The sequence below is a fragment of the Haliotis rufescens genome, unplaced genomic scaffold (genome assembly GCF_023055435.1).
Source record: "Haliotis rufescens isolate VD_foot unplaced genomic scaffold, xgHalRufe1.0.p SCAF_28, whole genome shotgun sequence".
Taxonomy (NCBI): domain Eukaryota; kingdom Metazoa; phylum Mollusca; class Gastropoda; order Lepetellida; family Haliotidae; genus Haliotis; species Haliotis rufescens.
The window spans coordinates 593,377-613,708 of NW_025963979.1; the positions used below are offsets into that span (position 1 = coordinate 593,377).

The window sequence follows — 20,332 nt, forward strand, 5'->3', positions numbered from 1 at the left end:
GAGTATAGTATTTGCATTGGTGAGGTTTCTCATTTTGTACTGATCTGATGGCCCCATTCACAATTCAAATTCAGGGTGTGGGCAATTTTTTCTGTATCTTGCATGATAGTCTGTATAATTTGTAGTTCCTATTCTACACATGCAGGCCAGGAATTTGGCTAATCTCTCTACCGCTGCACCTCCCTTTGTGTGAAGTGACAATTACCACATTTCAAAACATCATAGTTTCTGAAGCTACTTTTCCAATTATTGTTGTTGAACATCAATTTAACTCCTGACTGGGTACAGGGTATTCAAAGGCATATGCCAGATTAGATTTATAGATATTTTTAGATATTTTGCTGTTCATTAGTGTCATTTGAAGGCAAACAGAAGACAGTTTTCTAGTCATCGTGGTCTTGTGGATAGAGCTTCTGCCTGGAGAATGAAAGGTCAATGGTTCCATCCCCAGCCATATCATACATTAAGAGATGGTACCTTTTTTCCCCCGCCTGGCAAGAATTGTGCAGTGAGGCTCATAATATCTTGTTTATCTTGTCCGCTGGGATACATCAACATTCACTCACTCATTCCTCCCAAGGTGTACACCGCTGTGATGTTTTCAGACTCTACTGCCAGCTGCCAACATCCTACAGATGACCGAAGTGCGGGAAGCCTGCTGTGAGTTCCTGCAGGCACAGCTGCATCCCTCCAACTCACTAGGCATACGTGACTTTGCCGATCTACATGCCTGCACTGATCTCAATAACTATGCTCAGACCTATACAGAGCAACATTTCACGTGAGTACAACACACTCATAAGTGCCCTCATAGGCTTATGGAGAACATTGATATGTTCCTTTCATCCGCCTATTGATGATTATGATGCACCTTTTAGAAAGGACTGATTAATGTGTTTATTTTTTTCTTTGCTGCTGCTGTCAAACGTCTTACTCTGTGACTTTCTCACTATATCTGTCAGAACCTTCACTATTTTACTTGTGTGTAATCATTTAGATCATATGGATACCAAAAACAGTATCTTACGAAAGCTGAATGAAAACAGTCGTTGCTCCTGTTGCTCAATTTTAACAGCTTAGTGTTCTTGGCTGAACATGAGCAAGTAAAAAGTGTACCACCCTCGAGCGGTCTCAGGTATTTCTGAACAGCTAACACAAGATGAGTTCTGGCATTTGAATTATTTACATTATCAGCATATTTCTACCCTTTGCCTATGTTGGCTCAGATGAACAACCTTGACATGCTATTGCGAACACTGAGCTTGTTGGGCAGTTCTAAAAAACCCTGGAATGCTATTCTGAACACTAGAAGAGCTTTATGAATGTTTGTAGCTGAAGTTTCATTGCTATACCATGATACCATTTGTTTCTTTGTACTCTTCGAAAAGAAAGGCAACCAGACGTTCTGACCTAGTCTGTTACAGGTACATGGTATAGTATTAAACTGAATGAATGTGATGTGCCAGAGGTATATGAAATTCTGATTAAAGTATTGATCTGCCTTACACCCCGTCACTGTATATATTAACTACAGGAGTGAAATACCATCTTGCACCTTGCTACCATCCATCATGTCATAATTCTTTTGAATACCTTACCTCTATTACAACATTCATCAATCCCATATTTTGACTGTCCTCACACTAAAATCATTTTGATTAACAGATGCCCTCTTCACTGTCAGCCATTCCCTATTAGTCTTTAGGAAAATCTTAGGGGCAGGAAAATGTCACCGCTGTCCTGTGCGTGCAAACAACACTGGATTTTTTTTCAGAGAGTTAAACTCAAGTTATGTTTATTTTCACACCATAATTTGTATGGTTCTCCAAGTTAAACAGACACTTATTTGTAGTCCTTATCTGCTTTTTTCTGAATAGAGGATAATCACGTAAGTAGATTGTATTGTTGAGCTTATTGTGGAGTTCGACTCCAATAGGATCTTATGTCTACCCAAATGTGGATGTCAGTTCACCTTCCCTTCCTCAGAGGCGTCATTTCCTCATCCTGGTTCGCTCTCAGATATCTGAGCTTGTCAAGAAAGCTGATGGCTCTCAGCCACTCACATCGCCAGAATTCTTCAACAAAGTACTCCACACGGTATTAGACGAAGTTCGTTGGGAAACAGAAGAAAGATTCCAGGTTTCCACTGTCAGTATGGAAGTGAAAGCTCTTTTCAAGCCCTGTCTTGGAAGGAAATCATCACTCCCCTACTTTGCTGACAACAGAGATGGCTCCAATTATCAACAACACCATAGGTGGAAGAGGTACTGGACTTCAACATTATGCCACAGTATAAAAAGAATAGGAAGTTTATTACGACCAAGCGCTGGTTACTCGAGGTTGTGTACAAGTTGCAATTCCACCAACGTCTAGCTCTTGTATCCCAGCCTTTTGGCTGTCGGTTTCATCTGATAGGACCCAAGTTGGCGGCTGTGGCTGCCTTTCCTCCAACGTTTATGGATTATCTCACTCGGTGGTTTTGTTGTGCAAATGTCAATGAGGCATTCCCCTGCCTTTCCCTGCACCTGAACACCATGTGTTCATGTAACTCTCCAATGCTTGTAGACTATCATACAGAAGATGTGGGATTCCAGCTACGCCAGTTCTGTGGCTACCTTAGTTTCACGTTCTTGGATACCTTCTTTCTTCACTGTCTGCAGATAGAAAAAGTTCTGCTAGTGGCACAGAAGATGAGGATGGGATATGGTACCTGTAACGGTTCCCATGCTGGCAGATTGTCTTCTCCACCTTTGACAAGATAACAATGTCCGCCACAGCACTATTGAGGGATACAGTTCTGCCCTAACATAATTTCTTTGCCTTCAACACACATTCCCTAAATACATTTAATCAGTTGTACTGCTGGTTCTTTTGGGAGATCATTTTAAACCTTTACCCTCTTCAAAGGACCAAATGTCACGCCGAAGACACAGGTTCGATTCCTGACATGGGTACAATGTGTGAAGCCCATTTCTGGTGTCCCTTGCCGTGATATTGCTGGAATATTGCTAAAAGCGGTGTAAAACCATACTCATCATCATTATCAAAGGACCAAAAGTTTGTCTTAGCTATGGCCACAGCATAAAGAGCATTGGAAATTTGTGCCATTGATATTTCCAGCCTCACACAGTCATGCACTGGATTAGACTTTCTCTGCATATAACACAATGCCTAGCCGAACAGGAAATAAAATTTAATCAGTAAATCATCATGTCTAGTGATGTTTCATCTCAAATTTCAAATTTGTATTGACTAAGTTTAATGTTTTTTACCGTGTGTATTGTATCATAACTAAGCACTGTCATATAGCTGGAATATTGCTGAGTGCGGCATTAAACAGCAAGCAAACAAGTCACAACTAAGCCAGAAGCAGCAATCACTGTAGACATGTTAAAAATCCCCCCCTTATATGACTTTAAAGAATTTTGATACAATTTATCTGAAACTATTATTTTATCAGGTATAATATATTCCAATATCAGGTAATTTTAGTTGCAGCTTTACTATATATTTTTAAAATAAACTAATAACCATAAGCATAGCACTATATATATATATATATATATATATATATATATATATATATATATATATATATCCATTCTCTGTCCACTGGAAGGCGTCAATAGTGTTAACCTGACCGTGGTTGCTGTAAATAACGGTGAGTTGTGCAGTCTACCGATCATCACTTCACACACGGTTTCGCTGAGATGAATGTAAACAATATTGAAATAAATTTTGAACAAAATTTATAAAATAGATTACAAACACAAGTCCAGATATACATTAAACACTTTTTATAACCAGAAAGTGTAATTACATGATTAATTTGCATACTTCAGTACAGATTCTAGGAACGAAAAATATGGTATCCCACACCCAAATATGTTGGCAGAGGATATAGAAACGGGCTCCATCCATCCGCCCATCTATCACGTTTCATTTCTGGAGCAGAATTCGAAAACCATAAGAGATATCTATAAAAAACTTGGTGCACACATTCACCAAAATGTGTAGTTGTGCCTTTTGTTATTCAGATTTCCCAATCCAAATATGTGGTGGTTGGTTTCTCTCGTCTCACGGGGCCAAATCTAGGTGTGGACTGTCTGGACTGTGAGAAGTTTGTGTTTTACCTTACCTGACGCTACACAGTGCTTTAGCTTCCCTACCTTATAAAAACAGACAGTACTGGAACAAAGAGACAGTTTAAGCAGACTACAGCCCGTGCCTCGGCATCCAAATCCCCCTTGGCTCCTACTCCTCATATTCTTCTCTGTCTGCCCTACGGACAGACGTGTACAGGAACAGAGTTCAACTTACCTAGTTAATTATCTTAAAATTTTGTTTTTAGGTGGGGTTACTTCCATATTTCCTTTCTATGCTGGATATATCTGCTTGTTTGTGGTTTATAGCTTGTAATTCGATTTTTATTCGTGACTGCGTAACTTTGCTCATTTTGCGCCTTGGTCGCCATTTCAACTCCGTGCATCTCGTGTTTACGAGGTTGCGTGTTAATGTCCCTTTTTTGCTATAGTTTTCTTAAGCTATTGGTGAATCTCTCATTTATTTTGTTGATTATGGCTTTCTATTGACAAAATTCCTATTAATTAGGCGTATTATGTTTTTGAATTGCTTCAAGTCGCGCTTCACACTGTGTTGTGGTTTGTGTGTTTGTGCGCTTTGTTCACATATTGTCCAGTAACATGTTTTGCTTCATATGTGATTCTGCTCGTTACACTTATGCGCTATTTACCTTTTTTGCAGAATGTATTCTATGCCTTTTGCTTTAAGTAAAGGGCCCAAGTCGAGGGAAAGCCCACATCATCTTTGCCCCTGCTGCAAGCCTGCGTGCTCATTTGATCATTGCTACTCTGTTTGCGCTCTCATGCAACAATTACAGACTTTAATTATTACAGAAAGGCTCTTCTTCGTTGCCAGAAATAACTTGCTTATAGGAGGAAGATGCCTGGTACTTCGCCGCCACCAACGTCTCCCTCTCTGTCGAATCCGGCCCCTGCGCCTTCGGATCAGACTCAGCGACGATGGTTCCTTCGGGTGCTCCTCCCCAATCTAGGCCATCTGCGCCGCTTGATTTTATGAATTCTATGGCCTTTCGTGCCTTTTGGGAGTAATCCTTCAGCATCGTCCAGACGACCTTCTTTGACTCCTGTCAGCTCGCTCCCGCCAGTCGCAATCAACAACAGTTTCGTCTCCTTGGTAACATGAAATGTCTCCTTTCATCACAGCTCTCTCAGCAGCGAAAGTCATATGTTTGGAAGAGAACTAGTCTGAAGCGGAAGTCCGCTTCTTTTCGGTCCTAACGCCAGTCCAAGTTGAGACCTACAAGCCCCCCAGCTGAGGACGCTTTTTCGGCGGGGACCGGCGCTGGGAGTGACTTTCTTCGGACGCCCAACAACTGGCAACTCCTTGTACTCCTTCAACATTGTCCAGACGACCTTTTTCACTCCCGTCAGCTCGCTCCCGCCAGTCGCAGGGTCGGAGTTCCCGTGCCTCGTGAGATATGTCTTCCTGCCGTTCTTCTGGATACTCCTGACGACTCTACTGCTGCCTTTTTCAAGCGCCGTCGTCAGTTATTGCCGGCAAAGGTCGCCAGTTATCTCCGGATCATACTCAGGTGTCACCGGATCGTCCTCAGGCCTCACCGGATCGTCACCAGCCGGCGCCGGACCGTCGCCTTGTTTCATCGCTATGGATCACCAGCTATCACCGAATCGTTGTCAGCTATCGCCAGGCCGTCGGCAGCGCTCGCTATTATGGCCAGGACGCTTTTCCGGCAGGGACCAGCGCCGGGAGTGACTTTCTTTGGACGCCCGACAACTGGCAACTCCCTCCGCCAGTTGTCTCTGTTCATCCATCTCCAGGAGGAGGGAGACTTCAGACCTACTGGAGGAATTGGCAGCTGCTCCAGGATCCGTTTGTTACCCGGATCCTCCGCAACGGTTACCGCCTGCAGTTCCGTGCTGTTCCTCCTCTGACTACTACCGCCTTTGAACCCCCATATCGGCCTCACGATGTGCCGGATCTTCAGGCCAATATCCATCTACTGATCGCCAAGAATGCAGTAGATCTCCAGGACACCGATTCCATGTCTCCAGGGTTTTATTCTCCAGTCTTCCTGGTGCCCAAGAAGGGTTCATCCAAACTTTGAATGATCCACAATCTAGCGCTATTCAACCTCCATTATCTTGCTCCTCCGCCACATTTCCTGATGATCCTCATCCGGTCTCCGATGGACTACCTCATCAGTCTGGATCTCCAGGATGCCTACCTGCACGTTCCCATTCAGGCAACACATCGTCGTTTCCTCTGCTTCATCTTCCGGGGCCAGCACTTTCAGTGGAAAATGCTCCTATTTGGCATTTCCACGGCTCCGTGGTTATTCACATGTATAACCCATCCCATCGTTGCGTTCCTTCACCGCAGGGGGATTCGTTTCGGAGCCTACCTCGATGACTGCATCCTCGGTCACGGTGTCGATCAAACCTTGATTCTTCAGCGCGATTTCACCCTTTGCCTCCTCCGTCGGTTGGGTTGGATCATAAATATGTAGAAATCGGATCTGACTCTCTCTCGCCATCTCACCTTCATAGAAGGTCTCTTTCTGACAGACCTCTCCTTGATACAAGTTCCTCCGGATCGGTTCAAGGCGATCCAATCCGGGTCCGGAGAGCCCTCTCTCAACCTCTCAATCTCCGCCAGTGGCAGAGCCTTCTCGGGCTGTTGTCCTCAGCTCAGGATCTGCGACCCCTTCAGCGGTTTCTGCTGCCATTTCTGCGTTCAGATCTGTCGGGTCCCCTTCTTCCTCTGCCAAGGGACTTACATCCGTTCCTGGAGTGGTGGCTAGTCCCATCAAATGTCTTGAGTGGTTCCTCTATGACAAGCCCTGAGGCCACTCACTATCTCTTCGTGGACGCATCTCTACAAGGATGGGGCGCCCACCTTCTCCAGGAAACCGCTTCCGATCTTTGGACTCCTTCGGAACGTGCGTGGCACATCAACAATCTGGGGTTGGAGGCAGTCGTTCGGGCGATTCGTCATTGGCGTCAGATCCTCTGCAACAGCTGTCTCATGGTCGCCTCGGACAACTCAACGGTGGTGTATTACATCAACAGGCAAGGGTCGACTCTATCTGCTTCTCTCCTTGAGCAGACCTTTCGGCTGTTTCATCTGGCTGACAGTCTCCCTCTTCTGAAACGAGCCCGTCACATTCCAGGTTGTCTTACGTCTTAGCCGAGTCCCTGTCAAGACCCGATCGTCCGTCCCCCACAGAGTGGATGCTCCACCCGGAAACCTTCTGGTTCCTGTGCGCTCGCCTGGGGACTCCCAACGTGGATCTCTTCGCAACGGTGTGCAACCACCAATTGCCAGTGTACGTGTCTCCTGTCCCGGACCCAGCTGCTTGGGAGGTAGACGGCCTCGCTCTATCCTGGGTCGGCCTAAGCGTGTATGCTTTTCCGCCCCCAGTTCTTCCCCCCCAGGTCATTCAGAAGGCGGCCTAGACCTGTCCTCTGGATCTGATTTTGGTCGAACCTTACTGGCCGTACATAAATTTGGTTTTCCAAGCTCCTTCAGCTCACGGGAGAACCCGTGTTGCGTCTCCCGATGAGGCAAAATCTGCTGCTCAATCCTCACACCGGACAACCGCATCCAGACCCCGACGGTTACAGTCTGCACGTTGACGTGTCTCCAGAAGTCACTGATCCCTCAAGGTTTTTCAGCTCCTGCTGCGGCGGCTGTTTCCAGAGCTCATCGTCCCTCCACTTGCTCCCTATATGATGACAAGTGGCGGTCGTTCCAGGCCTTCTGCTTGTGCAGGCACATCGTTCCAGTGGAGGCTACGGTTCCTTCGCCAATCCCGTCACCTGGCTGGTTCCACGATTGCAACCTATCTTGCTGTGCTCAATTCTGTCCTCAAGATTGCTAGAGGTTCCAGCCTATCATCAGCCCCGGCCCTTTTTGCCATGGTCCGAGGTTTTCCACTGGAGGACCAGACTAAGAAATTCCGCCCCCCAGCTTGGGATCTCAATGTTGTTTTGCAGGATTTAAGCCGGGCTCCGTAAGATCTCACCTTGAAGACTTGCTTTCTCCTGGCCCTTGCAACAGCTGCCAGGGTTAGCGAGCTTCATGCCCTTCATGTGACCCGTGTCAGGTTCGACCAGCGTCCTCAAGGTTTAGTTCACTTTGGCCTTTGTTGGGACTTTATCGCCAAAAACCAACTGCCCGGCCAACCCGATCGGCAGTTTCATATCCCATCTCTTTCGGAGATCGTTGGCCTGGATGATGACCTGGAACTTGCCCTCTGCCCAGTTCGGGCCCTCCGACGTTTATCTTCAGGTGTCTCGGCAACATCGAAAGTAGCGCCAGAGGCTGTTCATCCCTCTTTCCAGCCGTTGCTCTGCAGAGGTTCTCGTAATACAGTCTCCCTTTGGCTTCATTCTGCTATTCTGAGGCTTATCGTCATGCTGACTTACAACCACCAACAGCCTCCAGTCCACGTGAGATCCGTGCCCTGTCTTCTTCGCTGGCCCTCCATGCTAATGTCTCCGTCCGATCCATCATGGAGGGGTGCTTCTGGTCATCTACTACTGTCTTCGCCAGCCATTATCTTCGCAACATTTCGGTGGAGGACGTCGAGGGTACGCATAGCTTTGGTCCACTTGTCCTGGCCCAACAGCTGACCAACCCAAAACGCCATTGACCGTGCCGATTCCGAGGAATGTGGCTGTCTGTGGCCCGTGGCCGCGCTGACACCTATTGCCAAGGTAGGACCATCCCTTGTGCTGTTCCTCTTGGGTTGCTGGGTACTGTTATGTCGGTACCTAGTAAAGTTTTGGTCCCATTTTTCCTCCTCTTTTTGACCCTGAAACGGAATACCTTGCTTTTACCCTCTGTCAAGCATTGTTCTCTCTACCATCAGACACCATTCTGTTCCGAGAGGGCTTGACCTGCATCTTATCCCCTTGCCTGCCGTTCGAGGAGCCGCTACCTTGCTGTCGCCTGCTGGGTTTCCTGCCGGACGGTTTAGTTGTGCTTCTTCAGTGTGCCTGGCGCTTCTCACGGTAAGCCCGCCTTCCATCAGTCGAATAAAGAACTGTAACTTCAGGTAGATAAAACATGAGCATTTCTGATTAAATGCAATGTTTTATACTTACCTGACGCTACACCTATAGGCCCACCCGGACTCCGTCCTCCTCCGCCGCCTTACTGTGCACTCTACGTCTGATGTCATCCAGTGAAGAATATTAGGAGTTGGGGCCAAGGGGGATAACTTGTGGATGCATAGGCACAGGCTGTAGTCTGCTTAAACTATCTCTTCGTTCCAGTACTTTCTGTTTGTATAAGGTAGCACTGTGTAGCTTCAGGTAAGTATAAAAACATTGCATTTAATCAAAAATGCTCATTTTTGAATGGGGTCCATGATTTACAGATAACAGCTTCAACCTCCACCCTTTTCGTAAGAAAAAGGAGATTGATTGGTTAAGATGGAAACCTTATACGATGGCTCAGACTTCTCTGTTAACGCTGTAGACTTTGTGCAAACGAAGTTATCTACACTGGTCACACGTCCTGTCCCATCTGAGGCTCCCGTCTATCTCGTAGGACAAATTGAAAATAAAGGAGATGAAGGAGATTGATCTACTTGATCTGATGAATTGTTTTATATCCGTGGCAGATGGCCGTTGGTGGAGCCACCTGATCGAAGTAATATGGAGCTGATTTTTCAAACAGCCTATTTTGTTGTGAAGGAAGAGGCACGTTTAGGTTTTAGGTTGTAGGATCAAAGTCCAGAAGGAAATAAATATACTAATATCATTAATATACAAATTCATGTAGTTTTGTTTTGAGGTGTAACTGCAATGTAATTTCTGCAATGCTACATAGATGCCCCAAATATACTCTGGCTACATACAGTTTACCATGAACAATGCATAGCATGAGTTTGCCTCTGGTTTTGCAGGTGATGCTCACACTTTTTAGCTCATATTGTCCTTGAATGTGGCGCTATGTATCCAAACTTGTCTTTGATGACTAATTTCTCAAGACCTGGTTTCAATGTATATTATATAAGTATACTAGCCACATAAAGAAACTGTGCACGGAGAAAATATATTCTGGATTGAAATACAACACAGCAAGAACAAAGTCAATAACGGGTATGACCACCCTGTGCGTGAATCACAGCAGTGCATCGGCGACGCATGGAGTCCACCAAATGGGCATGGAAGGCCTGGGGAATGGCCTGCCATATCCTCCTCAAATCCTGTGCCAAGTCACGGACGTTATCTGGAGGATGTGGAAGACGACGCAGACGGCGCTCCATTTCATCCCACACATGCTCTATTGGGGAGAGATCTGGAGAAACTGCAGGCCATGGCAGTAACATGACATTGTTATGGTGAAGGAAATCCATTGCGACCCTAGCCGTGTGAGGACGAGCGTTGTCCTGTTGAAATGTCAATCCCGGGCCATGACGTTGCAGGAAAGGAATGACCACAGGCCTCAGAATCTGATCTCTGTAGCCAACACCGGTGAATTTGCCCCAAACAACCACCAAAGGGGTTTGGTGCCGTGCTGTTATCCCACCCCAAATCATCACAGAGCCACCTCCAAAACGATTCCTCTCCACAATACAGTTGCGTGCATAACGTTCTCCCAAACGCCGGTAGACACGTTGTCGCCCATCACTGTGGGAAATGTTGAACCTCGATTCATCTGTAAAGACAACATTTCTCCACCTTATTCGAGGTTGGCGAACATGATTTCGACACCATCTTAGACGGTTGACTCGATGATGGTGTGTCAGGATGGGACGTATGGCAGGGTGTCGTGGTCGAATCCCGTACTGACGTAAACGATTCCTGACAGTGTTGGGATGGATACGGCACAGTCCAGGAATTGTCTGGGACGTCGTTACTGCCGTTTGGAACCTGTGTCGGAGATGTGTAACTCGAATCCATCTGTCTTGTCTTGGCGTCGTTACTCGGGGACGTCCTGAACGTGGGTGGTCGGCAACGTCATTTGTGTTCTGATAACGCCTCACCAATGCCGATATCGTGTTACGATGGCATTGGAAATGTGTTGCCACCTGTTGTTGCCTCATTCCCGCTCGGATCATTCCAATGACGCTGTGCAGCTGTCAATCTTGGCATGATTTGCTTGTGATATGCTTGTGTCTGCGCCTGAGAAGTTTTGAATTTTTGAATGACCACAGATCATGCTTTCCAAAATGACAGCGAATTTTGAGTTGCACATGCTGTGTACAGCTGCACAGGGTGCACGTGCAGTAACACATTGCACGTCCATAGGCCCCCATCAATGACGTCATATCGCATGGCACGTGCATGAGCATTTGAATGTCTCCAATAATTGCTGTGTTCAAACCTATATTTCATATATGGACGGTGTGCCCTTATATCTATATTTTCTCCATGCACAGTTTCTTAATGTGGCTAGTATATATACCTTTATTACTTGCCCGTGAAGAGATCACCCGTTTAATAAACATACAGCTGTATTACACATTGTGTAATACCAAAACGCGTGCTTATGTACTCTCGAAACACGTTTCACGAACAAATATTGAAAGCTCTCAACATCCTTTGGCTTATTCAACGACATTGCTTGTGGAGTTGATAGATCACTGAGAGGAGCTTATGCACACTTGATGACCCCAGCAACCGTGTTGCTAGGCTGATGTCACATGGCATTGTTTCGCCGATGGATCTTGCAACAAAATTCCACAAATTGCGTCATCGGTTATTGTGACGTTATTGTAAACTTTGAGGTGCAAGGCCCGTTCCACAAGGCGATCGAAACGACAGTCGTTAGTCTGTAAAAGTAAGTGAGTTGCGATAGTCTTAGCCCTACGATAATTTTGTGAATTCTAAAGGTGGACCGTTGTATGGTATTAAATTCATACGTTTCAACTTTTGACGTGTTTGAAGTATTATTCTGTTAAACTCAATTGGACTATGCCGTGGATCGTGTAAGTGTAAGCCTATCATACTCAACAGTATAATTCTAAAAACGTTATAAATGGCAAGTAATAAATAAAATACTAAACTCGCTCCCGTGTAAAACCAATTTTATGAAACTCGTGAATAGTTGTGGTGTCTGACTCGCTTTCGCTCGTCAGATACCACAACTATTCACTCATTTCATAAAATTGGTATTACACGGGAGCTCATTTAGTATTCTATATGTATTAGATAGAAGGCAAGAAGTTTAAAGAAATGGTAAAACAATAAGACATAATATTCCTTTTGATAAGAGATATATTTTTAACTTATCCTGCATTACATAATACACATTACTCTGATTTGCGAAGTCCTAACTGGAAATAAATGACGATCTGGTAGCGTCTTCAATACTCTTTTGCCCAACATGACCTCCTTCACATCTGAAAACATGACCCTATATGTCATTATTCTCTTCTTCACTACCAATGAAGGACAGAGACGATCACTTTCTGATTTCAGAAGAATCTATCCCTTGATTCATGTGTTTCAAACAGTTTGAGTTCGTTAGGTGTCTTATCCATCATATATATCTAAGCAGACTAGAGTATTCAACTTCCATGCCTCTAACTCGGCTCATGGTGTTTCGTGTTGGCCACCTTTTTATCCCAAGTTGCCATTTGGTGGGAGACCCATGTTTAATGTGAATGTTTTTGCTTTTGTTGCCGGTTTCCTTCATAATTGTCATTTAATTTAACTTATCTGCCTTGTGCAATATGTTTTTGCTCACTCAAAATGTTTTCACTGTGACGTCACATTACAGTACAAATGTCTAGACATGAGTGGGCTTTTGAAATGTTTATGGGGTTTACCTTAAATTCCCATGTAACAGATGTTTGCTGCCAAGTGTTATCTCTATAAAGGCAAGAAATCGGCAAAGGACCCTCACCAACTATGTCCGGATTGCCAGACTCAGTGTCTCCCATTCCACAAGTGTCCCGTATGCATCTCTCTTTCCGCCGCAGACGTCCTTACCTACCTCAGAGTAGTTAACAAAAGGAAACAACAACAGGTTTGTTGCAGGATGTCTGACCTCCTCTGCTGCTTCATCACCACATAATGATACGATGATCAAGCCCAAACCTGAGACTTCTACCAAGTTGGATTAGCAGTCTGCGCTTCCAGCAGTGGCGCTTCCAGTGACACCTCAAGTAGTGGTGCCTCCTAATTCCAGTGCCCCTTCCGAATGGGCGCTTGATCTCATTAGACAATTCCATACCCTGTCTGCAGAGTTAGCGTCAGGTATGCCTATGAGACGCAGCCACTCCCCTTCTAGGTGCAGCCGCTCCACCGTCAGGCACTCGCATGGATCCCTTAGGTCAATGCCTCATAGCGCCTCCATCTCAAGGCAGAGGTCAGTTATGCTTTCCTGGGCACAGCGTAGGGGGGGGGGGAGTCACCTTCTTCTTCCCATCGCTCGAGGAAGTCAGGGTCCTCTATTCTAGAGAGTGAACCTTCATTGTCGACCCCCAGAAGTCGTGCCACATGGAGGGTGGATGCCTGGAGGCCATTACTCTGCCTCCGGACGCATTCATCCAAGAGGCATTGGTTGGCCTAGACAAGGATTTCTTGGCATTAGACAGTCATTCCACTTCCTTCAGACCAACTAAGCAGGCCACGAAGCAATCGGTACATGGCCAAGTTTACATGGAAAATGTACCATCCCTGGACATGGACTTCCATAGTTGGATCCTTCAAGATCACCAATACCCATATCTCATCCCATTATGGGGAATAATGGAAGACACTTCCCCACCTGTCGGCTTTGGCGTCATTCTTTGCAGCGATGTTGATTAACCAACCACGGACATTGTCAATTCTATTTAACCATGCCATAGCTTCAGTAGCTCAGCAAGTAGAGATAATTGAGGACAGACTAGCCATACTTTCTATCCACAGGGCGATGAAAAACAATTTCAGCGCCCATCCAGGAGCCTACCAGCCACGCCGGGATTTCAGGACTAAGGAAAGATGTGACAAGGATTCCTTGCGTGGTCATGGTGTCTACCCCAGAAGTGCATCAAATCACGTTTGATTAGAAACACGAAAAGATTTGAAAAATATCTGTTGACAACAAGTTGGTGGTGCACATGCTTTGCAAATCCTGCAATCGACCGAAATCTGCACGACAGTTTACTAACCGGATTTTGATTTCGGTGCATGATTTTGATTGGACTATGCATAGACTTATTAGTACAGCCAAAATGTAACTCCATAATACCAGCCTAGTTCGGCAAGGGTGGAAACTGGACTTTTATAGTCAGTTAGCTAACTTGCCTCGGGAAGATGCAAGGTGAGCTGCCCTGGCCGTAGCCCAGGCCCATAGACCATTCACCACTATGACAAATGATCTTCCTTTCTGTTGGCAAAAAGACGTGACCCCAAAAGATGCAACGGAGCATTTTGTAGCAGACAACTTGCTCCACCTGAGAGTAAAGAAACATCTCAAGGGTACCATAGCTACGGTATCAACACCATCTGTGCTGTTGCTCAAGACAAGAAGCTGTCAACAATACCAGAGTTGATGGCTGTTACAGAAGTTTCAGACTGGAGGATCAGAACTTGAAGTTCCGTCTCCAGCATGGGACTTGAACGTCATACTAAGCACCTCATACAGCGTCCCAATGAACCCCTCAACATGGCCTACTTTCAGAAGACCATCTTCCTGCTAGCTTTAGTTACAGCATCTAGTGTAAGAAAGCTCCACGCTTGAGATGTCACTCGAGTACAGTGAATAATGCCCCCGAGGTTCATCTTGGTTTGTGCTGGGATTTTTTGCCACGGAAACTGTTCCATACAATGCATTTTCCAGAGGTGTTTCTGGAGCTCTTCCACTGTCTTCACGAGCCATTACCTTCAGGATGTGTCCATGGAAGACATGGATAGCGTGCATAGTTTTGGGCCGTTGGTGGCACTGCAATGCAGCCTACCCCCATGCGTCCATTGTCAGACCATTTCCAGGTTTGAGGAGGGGAGGTTTCATTTCCCGTTTCACGTTTACTGGGTCACCATTACAGCACAATTCTGGGACTCGTTTATCCATTGATTAACCAAGGTCTCCTTAAGAGAACCGAAAGTTATGTCTGGCTGTTCACTTGTGCTGCTGTTGCAGATGTTCGCTGCAGAAGGGTAGCAGAGACTAACCACCTCAGGCAAGCCTAACCTACAGGACCACTCTACGAGATGCCATGACACGTTACAGCTATCACCACCACCTACCGTCAGATTAAGTGCAATATGTAATGCAGGATAAGTTAAAAATATTACATGATCAGAGTATTATTTTATATACTTATCCTGCATTACCCGAGGGCCCTCCTGTGACGGACATCTTCCTCCCCGCTGTGCCATCAGTCCTGAGGGAAGTATGCAAAGACATGTAGGGGCTGTCATGGAGGTCATGTTTGGCAAAAGAGTACTGTAGACACTACAGTTAGGAGGACTTAGTTAGTAAGAGCAAGGTGCAATATGTAATGCAAGATAAGTGTATAAAAGAGTCATAATACTCTGATTATTTAATATTCTCTGAAGCTCATATTTTGCATATTTCCACGAAAAATGCATTTATTTTGTGCGTGGTAGCATATATGTAAAAGTCTGATTTTTTTGTAGCGAGGTGGTGCACTATGATGAGTTTCTGTCTCTGTCGGAGAACCAGGTAGCCCGACTCATCTCCAGTGACAGACTTACTGTCACATCAGAAGAACAGGTAATGGGACAAGCATTATATGCAGCATGCATCAAATATGTTTGTAATAAAGTATTCACAATGTAATTTGAAAATTCATATCCTCCCATGAAAGTTCCTGGTTAGAATAAATCCACATATTTTACATAAATGTCCACTCAAAAGTGGACTGGTCTCAACACAATCTCAGACATGGCTTATTGTATGTACTCCAATAGAGCGCATTATGCAATCAGCCATTGACTTGGTTATTTATGACAGCAGAACTTTATATGGATGGGATATTGCTGACTGTGGCATATTAAACAATATTCCCCACACTAGTGTGTATCAACAAAGTGACCAGCTGTCTTGTCCCTTGAATATCATTGGCATCAAGGAGATGTTGTTCAGGTGTTTGAGGATGTCGTGTGATGTAGGGCTGAAATGGGTATCATAGTCACTACTGAAATAGTACTCCAGTCTGTGCAAGCAAGTCACATCTGAGCTACTTATGGGGATATTGGGGCATGCTCCCCTGGAAAATATCCACATTGTTTTGCACTATTTACCCTTGTATTTGTCCTTTGAAATTAACATATCTTTGTAATCTACCAAATACATATACACCTCAACGATTCTTAAATATACTACTCAAAGTTTGCTAAGGATATAAGATAATTATCTAACAAATAAAGATTAAAATATCCCAGTACACAATGATTGGGTAACCCCTAAAGGACCTTAATTTCATGATGAACAGACAGAGGCATTTAGTCATATGGGCATGATGTGCACAAGGTGCTTGGTAAACTGTGTTTGGACGTATCATGACACATTATCAGAGAGCACAATGACATTTGCTCCTGAGGATTGCAACAACTGCCCCCTTAGCATCAAAGATATCGATTGACAATGGAAGAATTAGGCAGATGCATAGGTATGTTTGAAACTGGGTCAACACCTCACATTGCAGATGTCTTTGGTGAAAGCCAAAGTGTGGACATCTTGGTGTGGAATCGAAACCAGACGTATTAAGACAACTGGACAGGCCATGACTGGGCTTCATCCTCATGGACAATTATGCATGACCTCATTGTGCCAGGGGCATTGATGCCTACTTACAGCACGAGACCATTGTCCACATGGAGTGACCAGCCCGGTCACCAGAATCAAAAACATTTAGAATGATCACCCTCTTATGAAGCCCTGTCCTTCCAGCAACTTACAGGAACTCAGCAGTGCTCTTGCTGTGGAAAATAAGAGTGGAAAATCTTCCCTTGGCAACCATCCAGACACTTGGTCATAACAGACTTTTGTTCATTGTGTTACGATATGTAATATTCATCTTGTGCATCACGACCCCAAATATGTCAATGGGACATCACGTCACTTCATGTACGGACTTCCGGAGTAAACCAACTTCAAGCAGACGCCTCCTGTGATCTTTAAGTTATGAATCATCTCGAATACAACAAAACGCATTACGAAACATGGTGTCAGAAGTGGTGACAACTCACTCTCGTCACTAAATGAATTTTATTACTCCCAACTCAAGTGAGTTTGAGTGAACTAACTTTATTTGACCTGCAAACTCGATCGTGTTAAACCCACGTGCGTTGCTTGACTTGCTGCATTGCATAACTCAAAAATAACTTTCTACAAAGTGAACAAAAGCTGAAACTAATTTTCATTCTGAAGATTGATGTTTATTATACGCAACAACTTGATTGTGATATAATTTGCACTTGAAAACTCTCTCTATGAACTCCATATCACAAAATTAAAAAAGTATGGAAGTCTATGTGGTGCCATAACTCAATTTCGCAAGAAATCTACTGAAGTGCTGATGGTGAAAATTTTCTATGGAAGCCTCAAAGGGATATTATTTGAAGTTTCATTGTTTATGGCAATTTGAACTTTTAAACAGCAAAAAAGTAATTTTGAAGCAGTTTTATGAACTTTTAAGAAGAAAATAAAAAAATTATGACAACTTTTATCATCACTATGGCTGAAGAGCAAGCACAACCTGTTACTCAAGCTACATTTCAAGGCAATATTCCCCCACCTCCAAGACTTGAATTAAAGGGAAATCTTGCACAAAACTGGAAAAGATGGTGACAAATCTGGGACTCTTTTGAAGTTATGGCCAGAATTGATGTAAATGACCATAAATACAGACTTGCTTCATTCATAACCTACATAGGTCCAGAAACTCTTGATATCTATAATGGCTTACCTTATGAGTCTGAGGAGGACAAAGAGAACATTGATACAGTGTTAACTCTCATGAAAAGGCACTGTCTAGGTGAAACTAACTTCATATATGAAAGATACATCTTCAACCAAAGATCACAAATGGAAGGTGAATCTGTAGATACCTACACAAACACTCTCAGAACATTGGCTGCATCTTGTGATTTCAAAATGTTACATGATGAACTCATCAGAGACCGAATTGTGTGTGGTCTGAGAGATAATGCAACACGTAGAAAACTATTGCAAGAACCTAAGCTGACTTTGAAGAGATGTATAGATATATGCAGTGCAACTGAATCAACCATGGCTCAAGTAAAAGCAATGTCAAGTGCCCAAGAGGATATCCATGCTGTTTGCAAGAAATCTAAAACTCCATCCAGACGTCAACCCCCAGACAAAAGTAAACATAGTAAGCCTGTAAATGACTCACAACAGAAAACTATCATTAGTCAGTTGGCCAGGGGTGAAAAACAAGATTTTCGTTCCCACCTTTTCCTGTATACCTTAAACCTTTTCTATTGCATAAAGGAGGTATCTGTACACAGTTTTCATTGGGTAGTAAGCTTGCAAGTGTGTGCGTGAATTTTCAGAGGGTCAAAATTGCATAAATTGAATTCCAAATGCATAATTTGACAAAATTGGCTGTAACATTTTTATTAAGTCATTAAACTATCCAAATTATGTCTTTGATTATAGGTAATGTGTTCAGTTATCTGAATTTGGCAAACATTTTGTTTCATTTAACTGTTATTCTAATTCTCAGTGGAAACATTGGTAAAAATCATGTTTTTTTACTTCATTTTCAAATTTTGTGAGTAGGTAAAACACTAATTCCATTGAATTGTGACAATAAAACCACTGTAACTGGTATTAAAATCTGCCTGAACCATTGTACTATCTTATACAAAAAACAAAATGAAAATATATTACATAGGGGCTGAGATATTGTATACAATGTTACCCCACCCCCCAAAAACCAATTTTGACGAAAATTGCTTATTGAGATATGGTGGTAGATGATGTTGCTGTAGTGAATGAGTGGGATAATTGCAACAAAGCTTAAAAACACCAAAATAGTAAACTCATAAAGAAAAATGATGTTTTAAGTTTTTCTGTGAGCATTTATGGTGGCCATCTTGAATTTCAAGATGGCCGCCATTTTCACCTGTTTTCAAAATCAAGATCTAATATAGTTCTTAAACATGGTCATGTAATATATCATATGAAAGCTTGTATACAATATCTCAGCCCCTATGTAATATATTTTCATTTTGTTTTTTGTATAGGATAGTACAATGGTTCAGGCAGATTTTAATACCCAGTTATAGTGGTTTTATTGTCACAATTCAATGGAATTAGTGTTTTACCTGCTCACAAGATTTGAAAATGAAGTAAAAAAACATGGTTTTTACCAATGTTTCCACTGAGAATTAGAATAACAATTAAATGAAACAAAATGTTTGCCAAATTCAGATAACCGAACACATTACCTGTAATCAAAGACATAATTTGGATAGTTTAATGACTTAATAGAAATGTTACAGCCAATTTTGTCAAATTATGCATTTGAATTTCAATTAATGCAATTTTGACCCTCTGAAAATTCATGCACACACTTGCAAGTTTACTACCCAATGAAAACTGTGTACAGATACCTCCTTTATGCAATAGAAAAGGTTTAAGGTATACAGGAAAATGTGGGAACGAAAACTAAACTAAGCCTCTTTTCCGCTGGTGGCCAACTGACTACATGTGGAACTGTAAGTATTGTTGTAAACGTCACCCACCTCAACGAGAGCAATGCCCAGCATATGGTGTCAAATGCAGTAACTGTGGTAGATTTTCACACTATGCCTCCATGTGCAAGAGTAAGAAGAAACATTCTTCCCGAGTACACAGAGTCGATGATGATTGTGATGAATCTGATATTGATCCTACAGAGGAACTGATGACTAAAGATACCTGTAAAGAATCTGACAACTGTGTTGTAGGACAATACCCTACTTAAGTCTTCACAACACTTGAAGTGAACTCTCAATCAGTACGATTTCAGGTAGATTGCGGGGCTACTTGTAATGTTATCTCTAAAAAGTATCTCCCAGAGGACACTGACATGCAGGAAACGTCGGTTAACCTGAAGATGTACAATGGGTCCAAGCTTACTACAATGGGAACTGCTAATCTCCAGTTAAGCAATCCCCAAAACTCTAAAAAGTATCATGGCAAGTTTGTTGTGATTGCTGAGGACAGAACACCACTGATTGGATCCCGTTCTGCTCAACAAATGAACTTTATCAAAGTGCTCCATGAAAATATTCTTGAAGTTTCTGAAGAGAAACCTACGTCGGAGAAAGTCACATCCTCAACT

At 43.6% G+C, this 20,332-nt stretch overlaps 1 protein-coding gene across 3 annotated transcripts in view; it reads left to right on the plus strand.

Moving 5' to 3' along the window:
* LOC124117407 (kelch-like protein 3) overlaps positions 1-20,332 on the plus strand; it is a 211,884-nt gene that overhangs the window by 71,288 nt on the left and 120,264 nt on the right. For all 3 annotated transcript variants that reach the window (XM_048402644.1, XM_048402646.1, XM_048402645.1), the window contains exons 4-5: positions 606-781; positions 15,651-15,747. In XM_048402644.1, coding sequence (XP_048258601.1) covers positions 606-781; positions 15,651-15,747 — 273 coding nt within the window. The remainder of the gene's footprint in view (positions 1-605; positions 782-15,650; positions 15,748-20,332) is intronic.